The sequence below is a fragment of the Podarcis erhardii genome (genome assembly GCF_964252035.2).
Source record: "Podarcis erhardii genome assembly, chromosome: 16".
Lineage (NCBI taxonomy): Eukaryota > Metazoa > Chordata > Lepidosauria > Squamata > Lacertidae > Podarcis > Podarcis erhardii.
Genome location: NC_138514.1, coordinates 31,684,636 through 31,707,009, shown reverse-complemented (window position 1 = coordinate 31,707,009; position 22,374 = coordinate 31,684,636). Strand labels below are relative to the sequence as shown.

The following is a 22,374-nucleotide window of genomic DNA, read 5'->3' as shown; positions in this document are numbered from 1 at the left end:
CCTGGGGGCTGGATTCAGCCCAATCGCCGTCCAAATCTAGCCTGCGGACGGTCCGGGAATCAGCGTGTTTTTACATGAGTAGAATATGTGCTTTTAATTAAAATGCATCTCTGGGTTATTTGTGGGGCATAGAAATTGGTTTTTATCTTACTGCTGAAAAAGTTTGCTGACCCCTACTCTAAGGCTTGGGCAATAGGCGCTTTCCACCACTGTCTCTGCAGAGCATTAATAAGGCACCACTTCCTTTAAAAACATTGCTACATTTACTATATACTGAATTGACAAAAAGTGAAGTTATCTGCCTTGAAGTCTTCTTATCAGGCAGAAAATCAGGCTGCAAATATTTTAAATAAATGTTGGAGGGTATGTTTTGCTTGACAGTATCTAGTCAATGAATGCTGGGCAGACTGCAGAGGATTCTGGGGGCAGAGCTGCTGGTAGACCAAAGGCATGGTAGGCGAAAGGCAGCACTGTAGCTGCTCATGATCAATAATGTTGGACAGGGTGTCTTGAAAGGTGCTTACCCATCACTAGTGATCCTTCTCAAAGAACTCCTGATAAGCTTCCAAGGAAGCTCAGGACACAGTTCAAACATTACGGCTCCAACTTTAAATGGGCAACACTGGCGAAGATTGCTGTATTTCCTGCTGTATTTCCTCAAAGGCAATCAGCCTTTCCATGCAGTTTCCCAATGATTCTGTTTAGGGAGGGCAATGTTGCAAAGGAACTTAAGAGGTACTGAATCACACCAGCAGTAAACATCAGACTAATTGCACTGGTATTGCACTACCTCTTGCATGTGCAAAATAATTCCTAGCACAAGATATTAAATTAGCAGAGAGAGAGAGAAAGTATAAACTATACTAAAATCCTACAATATATGACAGCTTTATTTTTGCACTTTGAATCTCCAAATTCTGTACCCAGAACTATAAACTGTAATTACACTTGCATGTATCTCTTTTGTATAATTAATTCTGCTTTCAAGTTTCAGGGATTAACACTGAACAGTGGTGAACAACAAGCAAATATGGGGTATGCAGGTTAGATCTAAATGGGAAACAGCACAGGAAATAGCACAGTGGTAGGAGGGGGAGACAACAAAGGTCCAATCCTGATTAAGGCTGCCATCCTGTACACAATTATATGGGAGTAAGTCCCATTTAACTCAATGGTACAAACAGCACAATCCTATTCTTCTATGTTCTTGGGTTTAATGAAGCCTCTGACAACTTCCATATGTTCCACGCTCCTCTCAAGAACCATGAGAACTACCAACTTGCTTAAAGAAAAAAAAACAATGAAGAACAACGAAGGATAATGTCCATTAAGCAAAAAGATTCTCAGAATGGCAACCTCTGCAATAAGTGCTGGAGTCTATCTAAATTGTGCTGGGAACTGCAGAGTACACATAAATATATATATATTCTAACAGTCTGCTGAAAGATTAGGCTGGAGTAGAAAACCACACTGTAAATTCACCAGGAATGGACAGGATAGAAAATGTCACTGAGTTAGAGCAACAAACATTTTGTACTCCAGACCACCTACAGAGCCAAAGATATGGTACACGGTGCTCCATAATGTCCCTTAATTTAGAAGTATTTCATCTTGCAACACTAACACATTAAGGTACATTTTAAAAAGAAGCCATTTTCAGTTTTCATCTCACAGCTATAACACTGTGTTATTGCTGAAAGGCCAGGAGAGCAGGTATGGGAACAGCTAATGCATCAAACAAGGGCTTTCGAGAATGTAAGAAACATTACAACATGTAAGCAATTCTAAAACAGACTCTTGGGTTGGGGTATTGTTTAGGCAACTTGGGGGGGGGCGCGTTCTGTTGCTGTTAGTAGTGCTGTTAAAATTGTTTTAAATTATTTTAAACTGCTTTTTAACTTGTGAATTTTTAAATTCGGGGACAAGACAGGTTGAAAGCATATTACATCGTTCCTGGTCCGACTGCACTGGCTGCCAATCAGTTTCCAGGCCGAATTCAAAATGCTGGTTTTGACCTATAAAGCCTTAAAATGGCTCAGGACTACAATATCATGGTCCCCATATAAATCCAGATCCTATGATCATCCTCTGAGGCTCTTCTTCATGTGCCTCCTCCACAAGAGGTCCAGAGCGTAACAACATGACAACAGACCTTTCCTGCAGGGGTTCCCCAGAATATTCTTCCCAGAGAGACTCACCTGGCGCACTCATTGCATACTGTATATTTAGGCACCAGGCAAAAACGTTTCTCTATAACCAGGCCTTTGGCTGATTAACATTATAAGGCCTTTTAAATGGCGGACTCATTCCTCTTAGTGTGTCGCTTCAGCCAGTCGTCCATGAGACGAAGGAAAACAACCTTGCATTCAGAATGTAAAATGACAGAAGCCAAACCCAATGTGTGTGTGAATAATGATTTTTGCCACCTGTCTGACGAAAAATTTGACTTTGACCTTTCGCTGTCTCCTATAAGTGAAAATGAGGGTGAAGTTTTTGTTGGGCCCATGGGCCATAAAGAAAAATGCATTGCGATGGCTCTTAAAGCAACGAAAGACCCAATTCCTCCATCACCACTTGCGGATGAACTAACACAGAGCCCCATTTCTGAGGAGAAATTTGTGGAGATTTTTAAGGAAGCTCACCAGATAGCAATCCAGATACAAACTGGAAGCAAAGCGAAAAGGAACAACGGTCGCCAGCTGGAAGAGCGAAAGACAGAAGCTGTAGAAAAATTTGTGCAAGAATCTAAATCAAAACTGAAACTCCTTGAGAAAGGAATAGTGATGGATCAAACCCCAAAGGAAGTTAGGAGAGAGACTTAATGTGTGTGAGAGAGTCCACTCACCCCACGGCCACCTTCGTTTCAGAAACATTCTAGGCAGCCGATCGCGGGGATGGACAGCTCTTGTTCTCCACAAATTCCTCTAAATACTTCTAGTCCTGCCAGAATGAGCAAATTGCCCCACAGACCACTTGCATCTTTAGGGCAAGGGAAGAGTGACACAACAAACCAAGCACAGTTCAGACTGTAAAAAATGCATCTGCATTTGGAAATGGTCTCTTGGCAGCGGGACAGCCAATAGATCTGAGCTCTCCTCTCATCATTTTTACAACAGAAGGAAATAAAGAGAACTTAGATTCCCTTCTTCTGAAGTTTTGATTTCTTGAGCAAATCTCTTAACCTGGAAGAGTTTGAGCGCAAAAACTGATGTTTCACTAAGCAGGGTGTGGGTGGGTAACAGATGAGTAAAATAGACGTGAAGTTTTAAAACTGAGCACTTGACAAATGTAATGTTTATGTGTTGTTAAGGAATAATAATAAAGACTGCTTAAATATTGATTACTCTGTACTGTCAAGAACTGATTGCAAATGCCTTGTGTGTTAAAATGTCTAGTTTTCCACAAATTTGTCAAATGTCATGAATTAAAATAAAGCAAATGCATTATATATAAAAAAGGCCTTTTAAATGTGTTTGTATGTAGTTTGTTTTGTTTTTGCTTTGTTATGTATTTTGTGTTCTCATTTTGTATTTTTACATTGTGAACCGCCCTGCGATCTTCGAATGAAGGGCGGTATACAAATTTAATAAATAATAACAGAAGCAATAATAAAATCTTTAAATAGTACACACACACACACACACACACACGTTTCCAAGGGGAGAAAACACAGGGAAATTTCCTCCCTTGATCGAGCAGCTACATGCTCAAACGACCCAATTAGTACATATCTGCCTAAATTTATTTAACATGCATGATCTGGTCCATGAAAGCGCATGAATTTCCTTTTGCAGAGGTTGGAATCCCATCCAACCACTTGGGGTAGGGGCAGAGAGGAGAGAGATAAAGGACCAATTCTGAGTATCCAGATGGTCCAAACACACATGCTCATTTCAGCCCCATTTATAAACAAATGGTTCACAAGTTTGGATATATTCAAGGATAAACTGTACATTAGTTGTGGTTACAGTTCTGAGGGGGGAGGGGGAGAACACACAAGGTCCATAGCTTGGCACAGAGCCCCGTAGTGTCTCACCCAGAAGATCCCAAGTACAACCCCAGGCATCTCCAGTCAGGAATTACCCTAAGGGAAATCAGGAGCTCCCCCCCAAAAAAAAAAAACCACTTCTGCCTATCCCATTGGCTCCCCCAGCTTTCAGTCACTGGATATTTGCATTTGTGCACAGCATACTCCTTGCTCCCCTTGCCACTTCTCTGCTCACCCAGAATTGCTGCTTTTCTTTTCTTTTCTGAAGTCAGTTGTTTCCAATTTACAAAGCTCAAGCAGCAGGCTGGGAAATACCCCTCTCTGCCAGAGAGCTGCTGCCAATCAGAGTAGACAATACTGGGTCTGATGGACCAATGGCCTGATTCAAGTTCGCCTCATCCATTATCATGGGCGTAGCCAAAGGGGAGCAGGGGGGCAGCTGCCTCCCCCCTTAGATCAAGTAAAATAATAGAAATATTTAACTAACTGACCGATCACGTCGGTTTTGCCCCTCCCCCAAAAGCCCTCCCCTCCCCCCAAAAAATCCTGGCTACGCCCATGTCCACTATACACCCAACTGATCACTGTGGGAGAGGGCAACCTGCAGATACCATCTTATCAGGAGATCTGTTCCACACGAAGTTGGAACAGGGCCAACAAAGTAGTGGTCCCAACCCTTTGGAATTCCTTCCTGTTACCTTTCAGGCAGGTACCCTATTGCGTGTTGAAGCCTCTCCTCCTTTCATCAAGCCTTGTAAGTCAAGCATTTTATCCAAGTCAGTATCTGAATTTATTTGAAATTGGTTCATACACGCAGCTATTTTCCTATGTATGGTTATTTAATTTTTAAATTTCTTTTCTTTACTTTTTTGTCATCGTTACTACATATGCACTGGCTTCAACTGTTCCTGCGGACTCAAGATGTTTTGCATATGTTTTTTACAGTATCGTGAAATGCTTTTGAGATTATTTGTAGGAAGCGATTCATAAATGAAACAAAATAAATAAGGCAGGTGCATAGTATTCACAACTACAGCAGCGTTATCGACAAAGGCCAATCACACGCATACATCTGCACATTAGAACTGGTGCCTATGGCATATAGAGCTAGTAGGCAGGCCCATTTATGGCATTCAGTGTGTAGAACAAGCAAGTGGCGACACTGCTGCTCCTTAGGGATAGCACAAAACATTGGGGGGGGGACCACTTCTTATCCCACCCTGCAACAGCATCCCTGAATGAGAGGAGGGCAACACTAAAGAAGAGCTAGCTCCCTGCCTACCCCTCTTCCCCAAAGAACAGCCACCGCAAAATTTCAGGGAAGTTTAATTCATTATTAGGGATCTCTTCAGCGCTTTTACATGAAAAGCGCTTCCCTGCAAGCTCCCAAGTCAGTTCGCAATACCTACTTGAGTGTTGCAGACAGGGAAACGAAGAATGACAAGAGAACCACCAGCCCGGGGCCACCCAGCAAGTCCAAACTGGGCTGGGATTTGAAACAAGGTCAGTCGTGTCTCCCTCAGTTCGATCCGATGGACCACACTAAGACTTCCCTCCCCTCTCTCTCCCGTCCTTCCCAAGTTAGATTTAGGAGCAATTGAGGAGATGAAAACAAGATGCTGTATTGCTTTAAGTAGCAAGGGATATTAAAACATCAAATGAAATGGGACCCCCCTTTTACGAGCTACTTATAGTCGAAAGGGCTGCTTTTTTTCTTCCCCTCAAGCATGCAAACACACATTAAAAACATTTTTAAGGGACCAACGAGAGTTGTTTTAAAAACAGGCAGCAGACACCTTTTTTCCTCCGTGCAAATTTAAAAATACACAGAGAGAGAGAGAGTTTAATGCTTCAGGCTTGGTTATTCCCTTTTGTAAAACCTTTTTTCCACGTACATATTTTCTTGGGAAAAAGAAATGGAGGGAGGGGGGTAGAAAGAGAGAAAGCTTAGCCCCACAAAGGAGTATGAAATAAATTGCTTTAGCGAAGGTTAATAATATCCTGTCGCCCTGGTAAAAGACTCAATTACAAAACCTTCAGAAGAGCTCCCAAGGAAGCCATCTGCCCGCAGTGACAGAGGCTTAAACAGGCAAAAATACGGAAGATGGCTAAAGTGTTCCCCCCCCCATACAAGAGGGACTGGATGGGGAAGGAACAAGGGCAAAGAATGGGAAGACCATGAAAGAAAGAAGGAGAAAGATACAAAGAAGGAGAAGAAACGTTAAGGACTGTGACCTGAGGACTCAAGGTTATATAAAAGAAGAAAAGAGTGGGGGGAATCCAGACCCAGAAAAACTATAAATCACTGGGACACGCAATTCTCCATAATCTCAGGAAAGAATTATGGCCCAGGGAGACCAGCACTAATTTTAGTATTGGAATTATTATGCAGGAGGGAACATGAATGAGCAACGCCCATCTCCCTGCTCCTAACAGACTGATCTAGATCAGGAAAGCTCCAATGAAGGAGAAAGGAGAAAAGAAAGTGGGGGGAGCCTTTTGGCCAAACCTGCAAAAAGAAGCCCAACCAATGTGTGTAGAACAGGGATGGTGAAGCTGTAGCCCTCCAGGTGTTATCTGCACATGCAACACCTACCATCCTCAGGTCAAATGGTCAGGAGTAAAGGGTGACGGAAGTTGGAGTTCAGCAACTTCTGGAAGGCACCGAATTGGGGAGAGCTGGTCTTCAATCGGGACCCTCTATTGTTCAAGACAGGTTGCAAGAACAGCACTACTACCATCACATAAATACATCAGAGAAAACTGAGAAATGCATGCTTGGGCTGAAGATCACTCTTGGGTTTGAGACATTTGGAGATTTATTTTTCCACTCTAGCACCTGTTCCCCAGGGTCACAGGCCGGGGTATTCCCCAGCTCTGCCACCCGAATTAATTTTATCAGGAGATACCAGGGACCGTCTCCATGCAGACCTAGTCTGGACAAATGATTCATCGTATGGTCAAAATGTTGCTGGACTGAACCACTTGGGAATAAAAGTAGCTGATAGCACTCTGCAGTATTCCATGGTTTTGGGAGGATGCTTTCAGGTAGAAAAATAGTACATTAGGAAAATGGAGTTTTCCACACGCAAGCAGGAAAGAAAACAAAAACAAAAAGCTACCAGTAAGTCTTCAGACATGCAACCCCTCCAACAGCCTGGAAATAGTACAGTCCAGGAATAGGTGAATGTGAACACAGACTTATACCTAGTAAGGTAAGTGGTACATCTGGTCCCAATAATGTCTGCTCTGATTGGCAGTGACTACCTATGGTATAGGAGCATTACTACTAGAGATCTTCTAGCTTGCAATGTGGTGCAATGAACCTGGGACGTTCTGCATACAAAGCATAAGCTCTACCACCAAGTTACAGCCCTGTATTTTACATGGAGGCCTCACCATGACATTTTTATGGGTCAAAGAAAGCCTCCCCATAACAAGACCAGCCCACAATAGCCTATTATGCTGTAAATAATTTGCTAGTCTTTAAGGAGCCCACAGACTCTGCTTTTTGTGTTTTAACAGCAATATGGGTCTCAACGTAGGGAAGAAGCCAGACACAGTTTGAGATTCAACAGGCAGCAAACAGGAACACACAGAATTTCATATTCTCTCGTGGCTGGATTAAGGAGTTTTACCTTTTCCGCCTGCCTGCACTCAGCCTGTGCCCACTTCAAGGGCATTTAACTGCCTCCGTTTCCAATTATTCCCACTCAGGTAGAGCCAAAAGGTAAAAACAAGCAGGTGGTGTGATGTTATCTGCTTCTACCTCTCTTTTTTTCTTTTTCTTTTTTGGTTAGGTTCCATAGAAGCAAATCTAAAAAGAAGTCACCCACAACAAGAGGAGAGCTGCACCTGCCAAACAGTTTTAAGAACATTATGAAAGAGCAAAAGTTCCTTTGATCTCTCCTGTGTTAAAGGAGCTTGCTATTGCATGCAAGCTCCCAACATGGGGTGCAGAGCCTAATTTTCAAAAGAGACGCAGATTCCAGTGATATGCATTAACCTAAATTAGAGGTTATTAAGAAAACATGAAGCGGCTGTCCAGTAAGAGAAAAGGAACTGGCACCCAGCATCTTTTAAGGCATCAAGCACAGGGCCAAATCCAGCCCTGAGGACCACCAGGTGGACCCTTCAAGTTACCCAGTTACCCAGGTAGGAACAATGTCTGTGGTGCCCCCCCCCACCTGTAAAAATCAGGTGCCAAGATTTGCTCAAAAGATAAATGAACTGTGAAATGGCAATGTGTCCGTGGTTCTCAGTAACGAGCAAACAAGCGGAGCACCCTGCGCATGCTCAGAGGCATGCTAAGTTAGATGACGGGGGCTGAGCCCTGGCATTCACAACTCGTGTTATTTCTTTGTATTTCTCCAAATAGTTCTGGCTGGCACACACGGTTCTCTCCCCTCCCTGCAACACTGAGAGGTGGGTTATGCTGAGAGAATGAGAGTTAGTACCTGGCTGAAAGCCATCCAGGGTACTTTGCAGGTGAGCATGGATTTGAAGTCTGTTGCAAGTCCAGTGCCGAAGCAAGTATACCATGCTGTGCGTCAAGAACTGGGTATTAGCTGAGCTCTTTCAGTTCAAGACTAAGTCACAGCTCATTTCATTCTTCAGGCATCACTTCCTTGTATGCAGCCTTCCAATCGCCAAAGTACGCCACTGGCCTCTTAAACTCAACTTTATTAGGAGCTGCCATTTTGCACTACTTGAATTGTCTGCTTATAGCGTTTTTGCTACCTGCAGCCCAATGTTGGCGGGTGACACTCATTAAGTAGTCCATCCAATATTTCAGAATGGATGCCCCTCTTCCTCCTGTTAAATACTAAACTCAGGGTCAAAACCTGAAGGTCAACGCACACAGCAGATGCAAATTTGTACAATAAAGCCTGGTGGTGTCATTTTGCATTAAAAGCAGACTCCGGAGGCTCCAATTGAAGTCAAGAAGCAACAGAGCTTTACAAAGGTAAATATCAATGTAGAACGTCTCGACTGGGCAGGTGAGGAGAGAGAAGCGGCCTGCGGGAGTTTTTGAGCAGGAAAGTAACCAAAAGAATCAGCCCCTCCCCATGGCTCTCAGATCAAAGCCTTCAGTGGCTGCTTTTCTTTTTAAGTTGTCTTATTACACAAATTCATGTGTTGTTTGCCTCTGAGATCCCAACTTTTACAGGCAAGCAACATGTCTTCCCAACATCTAGTCAGCCACATACGAGTGCCCTTTCACGCTGAATATATTTGGATGAGTGGGCAGAAATCTTTTGGATTCCGAAGGATGAAAATGTTGGATTCAGCTATACTGAAAGACCTGCCGTTTTGGGCTCTAATCTTTTCATTCCAGCTGGATATTTTTAATTGTTGTGGCCTGCTCTGGGACCTCAGGACCAAGGGTGGGAAATAAATCAAAATAATACTAACTGTGTAAGCAAGAAATGATGCCTAAATTTTCTTGCTTTTGCTCCTTCATCCCTCTTCATCCCTTTTCCTTTTGTGTTGTGTCTTTTAGATTGTAAGCCTGAAGGCTGGGACTGTCTTTATCACTGGGATTTATAGAGGGAGCCTGAAAAGCAGGATTTTAAAAATACTTTGAGTAAATAAACAAACCGCGGCGTGCTCTTTTAATTTTAAAAAAATTCTGAAAGTAATGTTTTATCGCAACTTGTACCAGCTAGGATTATCTTTTGAAAAGAAGTGTGAACTAGGAGTCCAAAGGATATAGGCTGTTATGTTTTGCAAAGCCAAGGATGCATCTGTTCTAAGAAAAGGGAACATTCTCAAAGTTACCTTTCCCAGAAGTTGTTCAGTCTCATGAAAGAATAAGGCCAGGCTGAAGTAGCCAGAGCTTCCCACTCCTTCGCTTGGCAAAGCACCATGACGGTTTCTAGCAGCAACTAGATAAGAGATGCAGGGAACTCTTGAAGAATACAAGGAGTGAAACATCAAGGACACTGCAAGGCAGTTCAAGGTCACTGGTTGCAAAGAGGAAGGCTAGAAAGACACAGAGAAACTCCAGACACGGCACGTGGCTGTGCATACGTTCGGCATACGACAGCCACATTACTGACCACAATCTGTTGGTCGCAAGATATCTCACTAGTTTGAAAACAGTTTTGCGGACTTCTTGTGCATTTTCAGGCACAATTCTAACTGTTTTAACCTTGAAAGACCTCTATAGCTTGCAGCCACTCAAAGGACCACCAGCTCCAACAGGATGACCCCATCTGTCAATTAAGATAATCAGAGGCCAGGTGCTCCCCACCTGATCCTCTTTCCGATGTTTTGATTGATGGACAACAGGCAAAGTCCTTTGTATCTGAGCAGACCGCTGTGAGAACAGACAACATTGAGCTCGATAAACCAAGACAGCTTTCTATATTCCTAGGTTTCCCTTCCTAGTCCTCTCCTATGCAACCTCATGTGACCAGTGACCTATTCGACAATATTTTTAAAAACCTAATCATCTAACAAATAAAGCAGAGCAAGTCCACAGTGAACAGAATCCATAATGCCACTGCCATGCCATGGCACCAGTCCTCATGATGACCAGTAGAAAAGCATTTGGCATCACCTAGAAGGGGGGAAAGGGTGCAATGCTGCGTCAGAAGGCACCCAACACACACAGCTCCTGCTATATCACAGGACTACAGCCAAGATGCTCACTTTACCAAAGAATAGGGACGAACTGGATTGACAGCAAAGGTTTGCAAACTCATTTTATAATGACCTCCCTAAGTCAAGAAAAACAGCACACTATTTGGGCATCATGAAGGCAGAAAGACAGCTCAACTAGCAGCATTTACTGTCATCCTTGCCCAAGGGCAGAGAGAATTCCAAACAGAAACTGCACTTTTAAGAAGGCTTAAAAAAAGAAAAAGAAATGTGTTGTGTTTGTGTGTGGGCAGAAGAGAAGAAGGGGTTGCCTTGTGGGTTTACCGTGCCATCAATCATCACAGGTATAGGACATTGTTCTCATTAGGGAAGAGGTGGGTTGACATTCCACCATGAGTCCAAAACAGGAATTAAGGGAAATGCATTAAGGCCAACGATTTATACCTCTCTGAACAACCTTAGTTTACTTTTAGTGGACACACACTTCACTTTAAATACCATCTGGTCTGCTTACTTGTGGAGGGTGGTAGGAGAGAAGAGAAACCTACATCCACAGGGCAGCCTATAGGATCTTCAGAGCATCGGTTAGCAAATCTAACCGATTGAATACCACAGATTCAAGACTGAGAAACACGCCGCACTGATGATTCACCTTTAGATGCAGATGAATCATAATACGGTCCAGCAGCAAGGTGCAAAACATACTGTGTGAAACCTGCCCTGTCTAAAACCCAATTTCTCCTGTGAGGAAACCTTATAATTTTTAGGTAGAGCTTCCAGAAAAAGAGAAGAGAGCAGAATTAGATCGCTAATGGCTTTCCCCTCCAGATCCATTTCTGGAACAATATTTTTAAGGTTTCTCACGTAAAAAACCTCATAGAGAACACAACGAGCTGCCAGAACCAAAATTGACGAGTTGAAAACATGTGTGGGGTGGATCCAAGGAGGACAGCTTAAACTTAAATAAAATTTAGAAGTACAGTGAAGCAGGCATGTTTTTCCCCCAACACACAAGTTCAGCCCAACCATATTTACTGCAGAACTTGCTTGAGGGAAATTTCAATTTCAAATGAACATTGCTGGCTTTAGTGACAGACAGCCGTGCTGCTCAAGTCCAGCTACTACTTGCTCTACAACCATGCGTGAACAGTCCTTTTAAGATAAACATGGCAACAAGGAAGGCTTTTTGCTATGGGCAACTTGGGCCATGTCCAAAACTTGAGCACAGCCTTCCTCTCCTCAACCCACCTGGCTATACTAAACTCATTCTCTGCTCTCTAATTCCTGGCTCGGCGTCGGCGTCACCATGTCCTGCTTTCATTCATCGTGTGTGTCAAGAGAGGCAGATAGTGGAGAATCTATGCAAAGCAATCCTATGTGGGTCTTCTTAGAACCAAGTGAGTTCAAAAGGACTTACTCCCACGTAATCTTGTACTACTTTCATGTCTATATTGTCTTTTGCACAGGAGAAGAATGGGGACAAAGCCATAAAGAGTTGTCTCTGGCTCCTGTGAATCTTTAGCCCCACCTATCATTAGTTACTAATTATTTAACTACCCGCCCTTCACCCTGAGGCAGCGTTAGAAACTCAGATATATAAGCTAGGCACCAAATGGCTCCTTAAACCAAGGTTACTGCTGCCAAAACGGAATTTCTAGTTGCCATTTTGGAGCAAGATGGCTCTCAAATCTTATTTTTCAAATGATGGGCTAACTGTGATTGGTTCTCAGTTAAACATCTGGCTAGTTCAAGTGGCAACCTAGAGCTAGGTTAAGAACTTTGAAAACTTAAAAGAAGAAAGGTCACTTTATCCATAGACAGCCCGCATATATATTGGCCTATTTTTTTCTTAATGAACACAGACCGTTCATAATGTAAGAATATTCTTCACAACTGTGAACAGGGCAGTGGGGTGGGGAGGGTTAAGCAAAGACAAGCTACAACAATTCACTGTAATGTTGTTCACTGCTCCTGCTCAGGCTGCACAGAAAAAGCATTTTGGTTCCTGAAATTCATTCCAATTATGCAGATAAATTATAACTGATAGAATTCTGCCTAGGCTGTGGTATCAGTGTATGAAAACAGTCCAGATCCAAGGATTCCCAGGCATGCACCTCCAGATGGCAGAGATATCAGGCACCCTTCTGGCGGCGAGGAATCTTCACTTGGTGGCAAGTGGCCGATAATCAGGTGCAAAATGCACCTTGCGCCTGGCTAATTTCAAACACTGCCCTGAGGTCCGAGGACGGGTTACAGCATCAAAACACAGTACTGTATTAAAAACAATTTAAAACAACTTAAGTTTCCCTTTCCTCTGCCCCACCAATCCCAACGGGCACCGATCACTATTAAGTGGGGCCCAAGAATGGAAAGGTAAAAGTGAGAAGTCAAGGGCAACCCAACAGATAGGCAATCAATTACAACCGAAGTATTTGAACTCAACACCATGGCCTATTCAGGTCAAAGCAAGAACAGAAAGCTCACACAAACCACACACAACTCACACTGTGCATGCACATTCGCTGTTAAAAAATACCCCTCCTGCAAGTACTTTTGAATAGTCACTGTGCACCCAGAGGCTGTGTGTGTGTGTGTGTGTGTGTGTGCGCACGTGCGTGCATGCGTGCGAGTTGTCTGCTGTTGCTTTGATGTGAAGAGGTCATGGTGCTCAGTTCATGTATTTTGCATGGCTGGCGGTAGGGAGCAACATCGTCAGCCTTGGAGGGAGAAGACGAGTGAATAAGCAGCAGCGAAATAATAATAATAATAATAATAATTTATTATTTATACCCCGCCCATCTGGCTGGACCTCCCCAGCCACTCTGGGCGGCTTCCATAGAAAGCAAAAATACAGTAAAATATCACACGTTAAAAGGAGTGAAAAGGCCTCCTGGCCAAGAAGCCCAAAAGCATGGAACCAAGATGGAGTGTTCAAGCTACAGATGGAACCCAGCTTTTCCCTGCATGTGTTTTTAGAAGGCTGGAAGGAGCCAGTTTGACAAAGATGGAGGAATTACAGGATGGAGCTCTTGGATTTTGTAAGACACACCTTTCCCCTGATGTTCTTAACTCACAGTCAGCTAGTGGTGAACATCACTGAGGCCAGAGGAACATCGCCTGGCTGTGGGGCATGAAGGCCACTCCCCGCAAAGCCCTTTCCACCTGCCCTAGGGGGCGAAGCCCACACTCACCCAGCCCTACTGAAGAGGCTCCTCATGAGGCCGGGGGAACATCGCCCGGTTATTGTTTTATTGGTTTAATATGCTGTAAACCGCTTTTGAGATTTTTATTGAAAATATAAAGCAGTATAGAAATAAAATAAATAAATACATCAGGCGCGGGGAACCTTTGGCACTCCAGATGATGCTGATCTACAACTCCCATCAGCCCTAGCAAGAGTGGTCAATGGCCAGGGATGATGGGAGTTAGAGCTCAGCAACATCTGGAGGGCCAAAGGTTCCCCACCCCCTGCTGACATGTGCTGAATTCAGCATCTAGCACACCATCTTCACTGCAACTTTGAGCACTTGCCAAGGCATGTTTGGGGCAGCATCTTGTGCACACAGCCACACACAGCCAGGCTGGAAGCTGGCACAATGGACCCTTTTCAGTGTGCTCCTCCCACAGCTACCACCTATCTTGCACTTTCACACATCTGCCCCTGGAAGTACCAGCAGAATGCCAGGATTTGAGACGGCACCTAGAAACACACGACGCTCAATTCCACTCCCATCCACATAAGCTATATCTAAGGCACATGCTGCGTGAGTTATGCTATTTCCAGCATCTCTTGCTAAAAATAAGACCTGCATTTTCTCAGTAATGCCGATTCTCAGCATATCAGGGGGCGGGAACAGAGAGAGAGAGAGAGAGAGAGAGAGAGAGAGAGGGGAATCAGACAAGGCGACTGGCTAAAAAAAGAATCTATTATCATTAACTGGGCTGTCAGTGGCAGTGACAAATAAATGAATTTGATGGTTTTAGATTAGTCATTAGCAGACCAACCCCTAGGCTGAAAACGGCTGCTCAGTAGGCAGAGATGCTCCAAAAGTTGGGCAAGCAGAGAGAAGAACTGAAAGGACCCCTTGCTGCCCTACATCACAGCAGCCAAAGGCCAGCAGGGCCACAGGCCAATCTTCACCCAGCCCTCTTAATATACATTTGATATCCTCTCCTACCTGTTAGAGAGGGGGTGAAATATAACCCTGTCCTGTAACAAAGGGGGACAGAGGAGAAGAGAATAACAAAACACAAATCATCTGTGCCTATCCCAAATTGGGCCATTATTAATTAATTAATTAGTGTTTTTCAAGTTACTATTATAATTTATTACCCACCCTCCACCAGCGGGTCTACGGCAAGTTACAACAATTTAAAACTCAGCCTTTAAAAACAAATCGCAGTGGGTCCCCAAAACACACATAGAATTGTAGAATGGTCAAGTTGGAAGGGACCACAAGGGTTATCAAGTCCAACCCCCTGAAATGCCCAATCTTTTGCCCAACGTGGGGGATGAACCCACCGCCCTGAGATGCTTCTTCAGCATCCTTCAAAAGCTGCATAGCATAGGTGCCAGACACACCTCTGTAAGGAGGGAATTCCATAACCTAGGATCTGCTGCAGAGAATGCCCTCACTTGGGCCACCACCAACACCCTGAACATCTGAGGGTAGTGGAACTATAAAGGCCCCCTATGCTGATCTTAAGACTGATAGGAAAGGTGTTCTTTCAGATATTAAGAGTTCAAACCATTTAGAGCTTTAAACACTAACATAATAAAGGAAACACAGATTCAGACTTAATATGTATAACTATCCTTAAGTTTATTTACATGTCCTCCTTCTCCCTTACCCAAACTTGCAAAGATGCCGAAGACTCTTCCACCATAACAAATCAACACTGTCCCTAGGAAGCCTTAACACTGTACGTATTTAGTTTTAAAAATCTACCCTGCCTTTTTCAAGTAACCCAGTGTCAAAGTGTTGGCTCTGGGCAAATGTATCTCTGGAGGGTGTTTCATGACGAGGGGACCACCACCAAGAAGGCTCAATTCTACCAAGTGCAGAGACTGTTGCACAGCAGCCAAAATGGGCAGAGAAATTAGTTGATTATGAAGATAACTGCTGTTGGAATTCCTCAACAGCTATCATGAAAGATCATCGGTAAAAGTTAATCTTGGTTTTCAAGGACAGACAACTGAGAGAGAGAGAGAGAGAGAGAGATGAGGCAGCAGCCTTTCTCCTCTCTCAAAGAGGAAGAGGTCCAAGACTCTATAACCATTTAGAAAAACAACATCTTCCGAGACTGGCAACATTCACCGAATTAGAGATGCATTTCCTCTGTTGGCTCAGAGTGTGAAACTCCTGTCCAAATGAAGAAATACAAACACAACGGATTTGGTCTGTGTGTTCTCACACGTGCATTTTATCACTAAAACTCGTTAAAGCTTTCAATGTTCTGCAAGAAAAAGAAATGCTTTGGTACAAAATTTTGAAGGCCATTAGAGTCTTTCTTTCTTTCTTTCTTTCTTTCTTTCTTTCTTTCTTTCTGCATCATGCAAGTAACTGCAGGTGAAAGCTAATACTGCAGGTATTCCCCACCCATCTGCCAATAAGCCATGAGAACCAGAGTTTATTGAAGCTCACCGTTATAAGTCGTCTCAGACAGCAAAAGTAGTTTAGGATTACAAATGATGTGACCTGCTGTAAGCAAGCAACTGTGGAGACCTGGGCTAAGGTTACTTTAAGGAAAAGAGATCCACAAGGGCTTTCAAGTCATTATAACCTGCATCTTTCCCCCTTTGAATCGCTTTGCACTGGCACAGGGGAATCCAATGCTGATGGCACAGGATGAACAGCTGCAAAGCTCCCACTACCAATCGCTTAACCATTTCATCACTGTTAAATCTGCAATGGGCCAACGAAAGCCGTGAAATGTATTTCTGCAGCCGTTAAGAGAGCTAGCTTACAAGACCTCCTGGAAAGGCTCATAGCTCAGTATATGGTCCTAAGGTCAATTCCCGGCATCTCCAGTTAGACGGATTGGGCTACATGGACATGACTCAATATGACTCAATATGAGGCTACTTCATTGTTCCAAATGATCAAGGATAGCAGAGGTTAGTGATTCACAGTTGCTATTCTGAATCAGTAATCTGACGCTTTCAAAAAAGGCAAATTCCCTTGCCTTTATGCTGCTTGCTCTTCTTCACTAAACCAATTCACTCTCAGTCGAATTCTGAACTCCACACACCTGTACACACCAAAGACGAAGATTCATTGATGTTAGTCACTTGGCCCAAGGTGAAGCAAAGAGGTAATCAAGAACCCCTAACAATGCAGGGATATTTTTGACACTTTGCTTTGGCCTCCTATTTCCTAAGCCATGCAGACAGAACCCAGGAACACAGCTGATTAAATTTATATCCTGCCTCTCCTCCAAGGAGCTCAAGGTGGGCTTCCTCTCACCCTGCCTCCTCCATTTTATCCTCTCAACAACCCTTTAAGTAAGGTGAGCAACATCAACAGGCTCCAAGGTCACTCATTGAGTTTCATGGCCAAGTGGGGGTTTAAACCAAGGCCTTCCTAGTCCTCATCCAACACCCTAACCACTATGCAGCGTTGATGTTTAACCTCCATTGCTAATGGCCATTCACGTGGGTCTGGACTGGGAAACTATGGTCAATGGCATTCAAACACACCAGGATATTAAGCCAACTTTAAAACATGGCTTCACAGGTGGGTTCATTTGGAAGCTGTTAACCATAGTTTCCTGGTCTGAACATAATGGGAAAACAGAGTTTATTTAATGAGGCTCGCTAGCTTCTTCACTTACACACACAAAGGGGACAAAGTGGCTGTGTGCAAGGCTCAGTCATGTCTCCGGCGATTGTCCAAACACAGTCAACAGGGCTAGAAAACCCATTCTCTCAAGTTTTCCTAATAGGAAAGGGACACAGATCAGTACCACTGAAAACAGGCTTAGGGTTCTTAGGTACATATTGCAGAAAACAGGTCTTAAGGTATCTGATCCTAGGCAATAGAGGAATTTAAAGAAGCATAGAGTTGCTATTCTGAATCAGTAATCTGACGCTTTCAAAAAAGGCAAATTCCCTTGCCTTTATGCTGCTTGCTCTTCTTCACTAAACCAATTCACTCTCAGTCGAATTCTGAACTCCACACACCTGTACACACCAACCCCCCTGCAATGCTGGAATCTCAATTAACGCATCCATGACAGATGGCCATCCAACCTCTGCTATAAAACCTCTGAGAGTCCCCACCTTCCTTCCAGCACTTTGAATCGAGCCAAGAAACAAAACAGGTAACAAAGGAAGATGATACAAAATCAAAGTTATATGATCAGATCACAAAGCCCCCATGAAAACCCTGGCAGCTATGCTTTGGAACATGTTGCAGGCTTGCTAGGAACTTCTGTGGGCTAATTTGCAAGGCTGCACTAAACATGAAACAGTTCACAGCTACAAGTTTGGGACTAAATGCGCAAAAAGAATGATTTCGCACCTCAGGAAGAAGCAAGCATTCCTGCAGATGAACAAAGCAAAGGCCAGAAAAATTCTAACAGCTGCCTTCTCAGATAGTTAAAAAAAAAGGGGGGGGGGGAACCTAGACAAGAATGGGAGATTTGGGGACAGAAGCATCCCTCCACTGTATGTTTTGTATCAACAAGAGCTTTATTGCAATTTGCGGAAAAGACAACCAAGAATCTTAGGCAGGGATGTAAGGAGGCAGCGATTTCCGTGCTTTGCTGGATTCATCACTTTATATTGTAAACCACCCCGTGATCTTCAGATAAGGGTGGTATAGAAATTTAATAAAGGATAATAAACAATCACAATCAGAACAGTTTCTGTTCCACTGCAGTTCAGCTTCAGCAAATGGAAAAGAAATATCAAATGGAAAAGAAATATCAAAAACGACGACAGAAAATAACATAGCGTTTTTTGGAGTGAAAAGCAAATACTGCTCTTATTCGCTTGTGTGATTTCTGTTCCTGACCTTGGATGAAAATGCGGCAACTTCCACTCCCAACAATTTCTGACTGAATTCTCTGGCATCCTTAGTTGCGGGGCACTTTAAAGGATGGCTACCTTGCTACGGTCGTTGACCCTGCTCCACTTCATCAGAGGAAGCTAAGTTTTATTGCAAATCAACACATACACAAAACAGCCAACAACCTTGGAGTTAAAGATCACCACCGTGCTCAAAGCGGGGATAGATGCTACGGTTGCAAGTCCTAAAGTCCTTTGCTTACACCGGAATATTTCATGAGTAACTCATTTCTGCAGAAAGAACTGTCAACTAGCTCAGCTGAACGTCTGCATTTTAAAGGCAAACACTGGCCATTTAACTGTGAAAAATTAACTTTTCAGTTTAGAAGCCTCGTGGGAGAAAGGAAGCTAAGAAAAACCCACACAGGGAGGATCGCAACAGCACGGACGTTGCAAGTCCATTCCGCCTTGGAAGATTTTTGCCCGCCTTTGATATCATTTTACACATTCTGTCCATTACAAGCCCCTTTTTAAAAAACACAAACCTCAACAAATTAGAATGGATTAATAGGGAGGAACATCCAAAAAAGCAGGTGCGAGGCAAAAATACAAGCTTTCCACCTGGGGGAACCACATGCGCAACACAGAAGCCAGCATATGTTTTAATATTTTCACTGCACCTTTGAGACACTCACTAAGGGTGGTTGGGTGAAGAAACAATAACCTCTAAATAAGGGGGATTTAGGTTGTGTGCCTTTATGAGAAATTCTCATGTTACTAAAACTCCAGACCTTCCGATTTGAGTCTTAAAAAAAGAAGTTTGTACCAAGCTACAGAGAAGTCACTGCAAGGAAAGAAGTTTTAATAGCTATCACAAGGAAAAGTCGAGATAATTTTGGTGAACCTCAGCAAATGAAGGCAATGAGTAAAAAACAAATGATCCAGATACTTTTATAAAAAGAAAGAACATGACAGCAGTGCCTTGCTTTGTGTATAAATAGAGTATTCCAGAGCTTTGAGAAAGGCACCTTTTGGACAAGATCCAATCATAAGTTAAGCACTTTTCCAATGAAATCCGTAGGGCCACAAACATGAAATGGGTTCTTAATTCTCTTCATTAAAAATCAGGACCTTAAAAAGTGCTTAACTTTGGCTGGACTGTGCCCCTGAAATACAATCGTACAGCCTCCTAAATTTGGAAAATATGGCGGCATTTGTATGACATATTGCTGTTCAGGCAATTTTGAATCCTGTTCAGAGAACCTGGGCGGTCATACAAAATATCCACCACGCTTTTAAGGAATCTACTTCACTTTCGTTCTGTATCAGAAAGTGTTAACTGAGTTACCAGTCTTATATCTATGCACATTGTGCAAGAGCATGCAATCGACACACTTGCACTTCCCAACTCTTTTTTCCTACCACATCGGACATGCATATATGCCAGTCCATTTCCTGTAACCATGCTCAAACCTGTGAAATCCAATGTGAACTGAAAACAATGTGCAAGAAGGGGGGGGCGCGCGGAATCTATGCACTTTAGTATCAGAGTAAGTCTCATTCAGAGTAATCTTGACTAACTTGGTTCAGAGGCAATCAAGTTCAAACAATAGGCCTAAGCTAGCTATGTTCATTCATTTCAATGGGTCTACTCAGAGTACAGCTAACACTGAATATAACAGTTTGATTTCAATGAGCCCCCCCCCCCCCCCCCCCGGAATACAACCCTATAAATGATGTTGTAGTGCGGCCTAGAGCAAAAACTCTACTATGTGAAACGTTCAGGACCTGTATGTAAAGAAACCATTTCTAATATGCAGTTGGGATTTTACATGAAAATTAAGACAGAAAAGAGACAGAATTTATCATTGTAAGTTTTACCGATCAACTTTTCTAGCCAATGCTGTAGAATGCAGAGATGACTCTTTAAAAAAGAAAAAGAAAAGCTTATGTGCAGCATCAGCCTTGCAGATAATTCCATCTGGGCAAACTTGTTAGCTTAGTTCATGCCAAACCACAGTTATGGGTGCTTAACAATGGTTTGGGCATTCTGCCTGAACTGACAAACCATGGCTTGAAGCAGGTTTGCAGCATCTTAGATTGGCACAACATCTGAATTAACAAACACCAAGTTTGGCCACTGCTCCACTCCAGAGACCATTTGCACCATGAAGACAGAAGCATATATGCCCAAGAACATAAAGCAGACAAGCCACTTTGTGCTATGGTTTTCCCATTGCAAGCTCAGACCATGGTTAGCCCAAACAAAGGTGGGTGGGGGTGTCCTGAGCTGCTGAGCAAAAAGGTGCATAAAAAGTGGGGTTGGGAGGATATTGTTTGGTACCTGAAACAGAGACACTGCTTAAGCTGCCCAGCAGAAGGGGGGCCAATAAGCAGAAATGGTTTACCACATTATTTATGCTTCTGCCTTATCAGCCCACACAAGAGCTCTGCACACACCCAGGGCAGTTTGTTCTGTGGAAGCAGAGTAGGGCCTTCTCAGCTATTGAGCTGCACCTGCAAATTCCCTCCTTAGGGAGGCCCACCAAGCAGTTTCATTACTGTGCTTTAGAAGGGTGGTGCAAATCTATTTTCATATACAGTGGTGCCTCGCAAGACGAAAAGAATCCGTTCCGCGATTGTCTCCGTCTAGCGGTTTTTTCGTCTTGCGAAGCAAGCCCATTGACTGCTTAGTGGATTAGCGCTATTAGCGGCTTTTAGCGGTTTATCAGCTTAGCGGATAAGCAGATAAGCGGCTTAGAAAAAGGGGAGGGGGAAGTCGGAAAAATTCGCAAGACATTTCGTCTTGCGAAGCAAGCCCATAGGGAAATTCGTTTTGCGTAGCGCCTCCAAAACGGAAAACCCTTTCGTCTAGCGGGTCTTCCGTCTTGCGAGGCATTCGTCTTGCGGGGCACCACTGTATGACTTAAAAGTTGAATACATCAAATAGTCTGGGTCAATATTTTGTTAAGCAGCTACATATTCTAGGAACTCCTTGCAGTAAGGTTTTTTTAATATATATTTTTGCATCTCACTCTCTCAGGAACATACATATTTAGATCTGGGAAGTGGTCTCCCACAGCTTTTGGGTTCCTTCCCTGCTATTACCACCAAAATGTCATCCGACAGTTTTAAAATCCAACATCATTGGGTGGTAGTCCACTACTGCTATTTCTAAAGAGCTGCACGCTGTTCTTCTGCAGACACCCTTTTATATTTTACACCACTGTTGCACAAGACTTAAGTTCCTTCCCTCGCCAAGGGTTGCATGCCACGAACAAGTGTTCCATTTGAACAGCTTCTCCCGGTCCAATTCTGACACATATTCCCTTGCTGGCTTGTGCCTGCAGTATCACACTCAAGACATCCTTCCTCTTAACAAATGGGCAGAATGGTGCCGAGGCAGGGAGAGAATCAGTTCCAAGAGAATTCAGTATAAATTAGCTTTGGAAACCACGTGAATTAAAAAGGTTCGGCAGCTGAGATTCCTCCGAGTCAAAAGAGGGGGGCAGCGGAGAAGTAGAGTCAAAGAGAACTCTGTAGAAACCTGGGCTTCCTACTAACCCAGCAAACTGTAGCAAACATACCAATTTCATAGTGGTACTCATAAATTCTAAGAAAGTAATGCTGTGTGTTCCACCTTGGACAGACCAAACCTACCCCGTACTTACTAACTTACACTGTACTTACTGTGCTAACCACTTCATGCCTGCGCTGTGCAACTATTTCATTAACCCCTCCCTAACCAGAATGGGCACAAGACATACCG

General features: G+C 43.4%; 2 protein-coding genes and 1 long non-coding RNA gene across 37 annotated transcripts in view; 2 read left to right on the top strand and 1 right to left on the bottom strand.

Moving 5' to 3' along the window:
* Nucleotides 1-22,374, bottom strand: part of MSI2 (musashi RNA binding protein 2) — a 416,302-nt gene that overhangs the window by 373,162 nt on the left and 20,766 nt on the right. The gene's annotated exons all lie outside the window — the stretch shown is intronic.
* LOC309331832 (G2 and S phase-expressed protein 1-like) lies at nt 185-3,032 on the top strand (the record flags this gene model as incomplete). Its single annotated transcript, XM_081844338.1, is given in 3 exon segments — nt 185-2,819; nt 2,823-2,828; nt 2,832-3,032. Coding segments are annotated over 3 exon segments (732 nt in total). The 5' UTR covers nt 185-2,294.
* On the top strand, nt 7,071-11,535 carry LOC309331668. Its single transcript, XR_014151942.1, has 3 exons — nt 7,071-7,718; nt 8,367-8,954; nt 9,492-11,535. It is a non-coding gene; the product is annotated as an uncharacterized lncRNA (long non-coding RNA).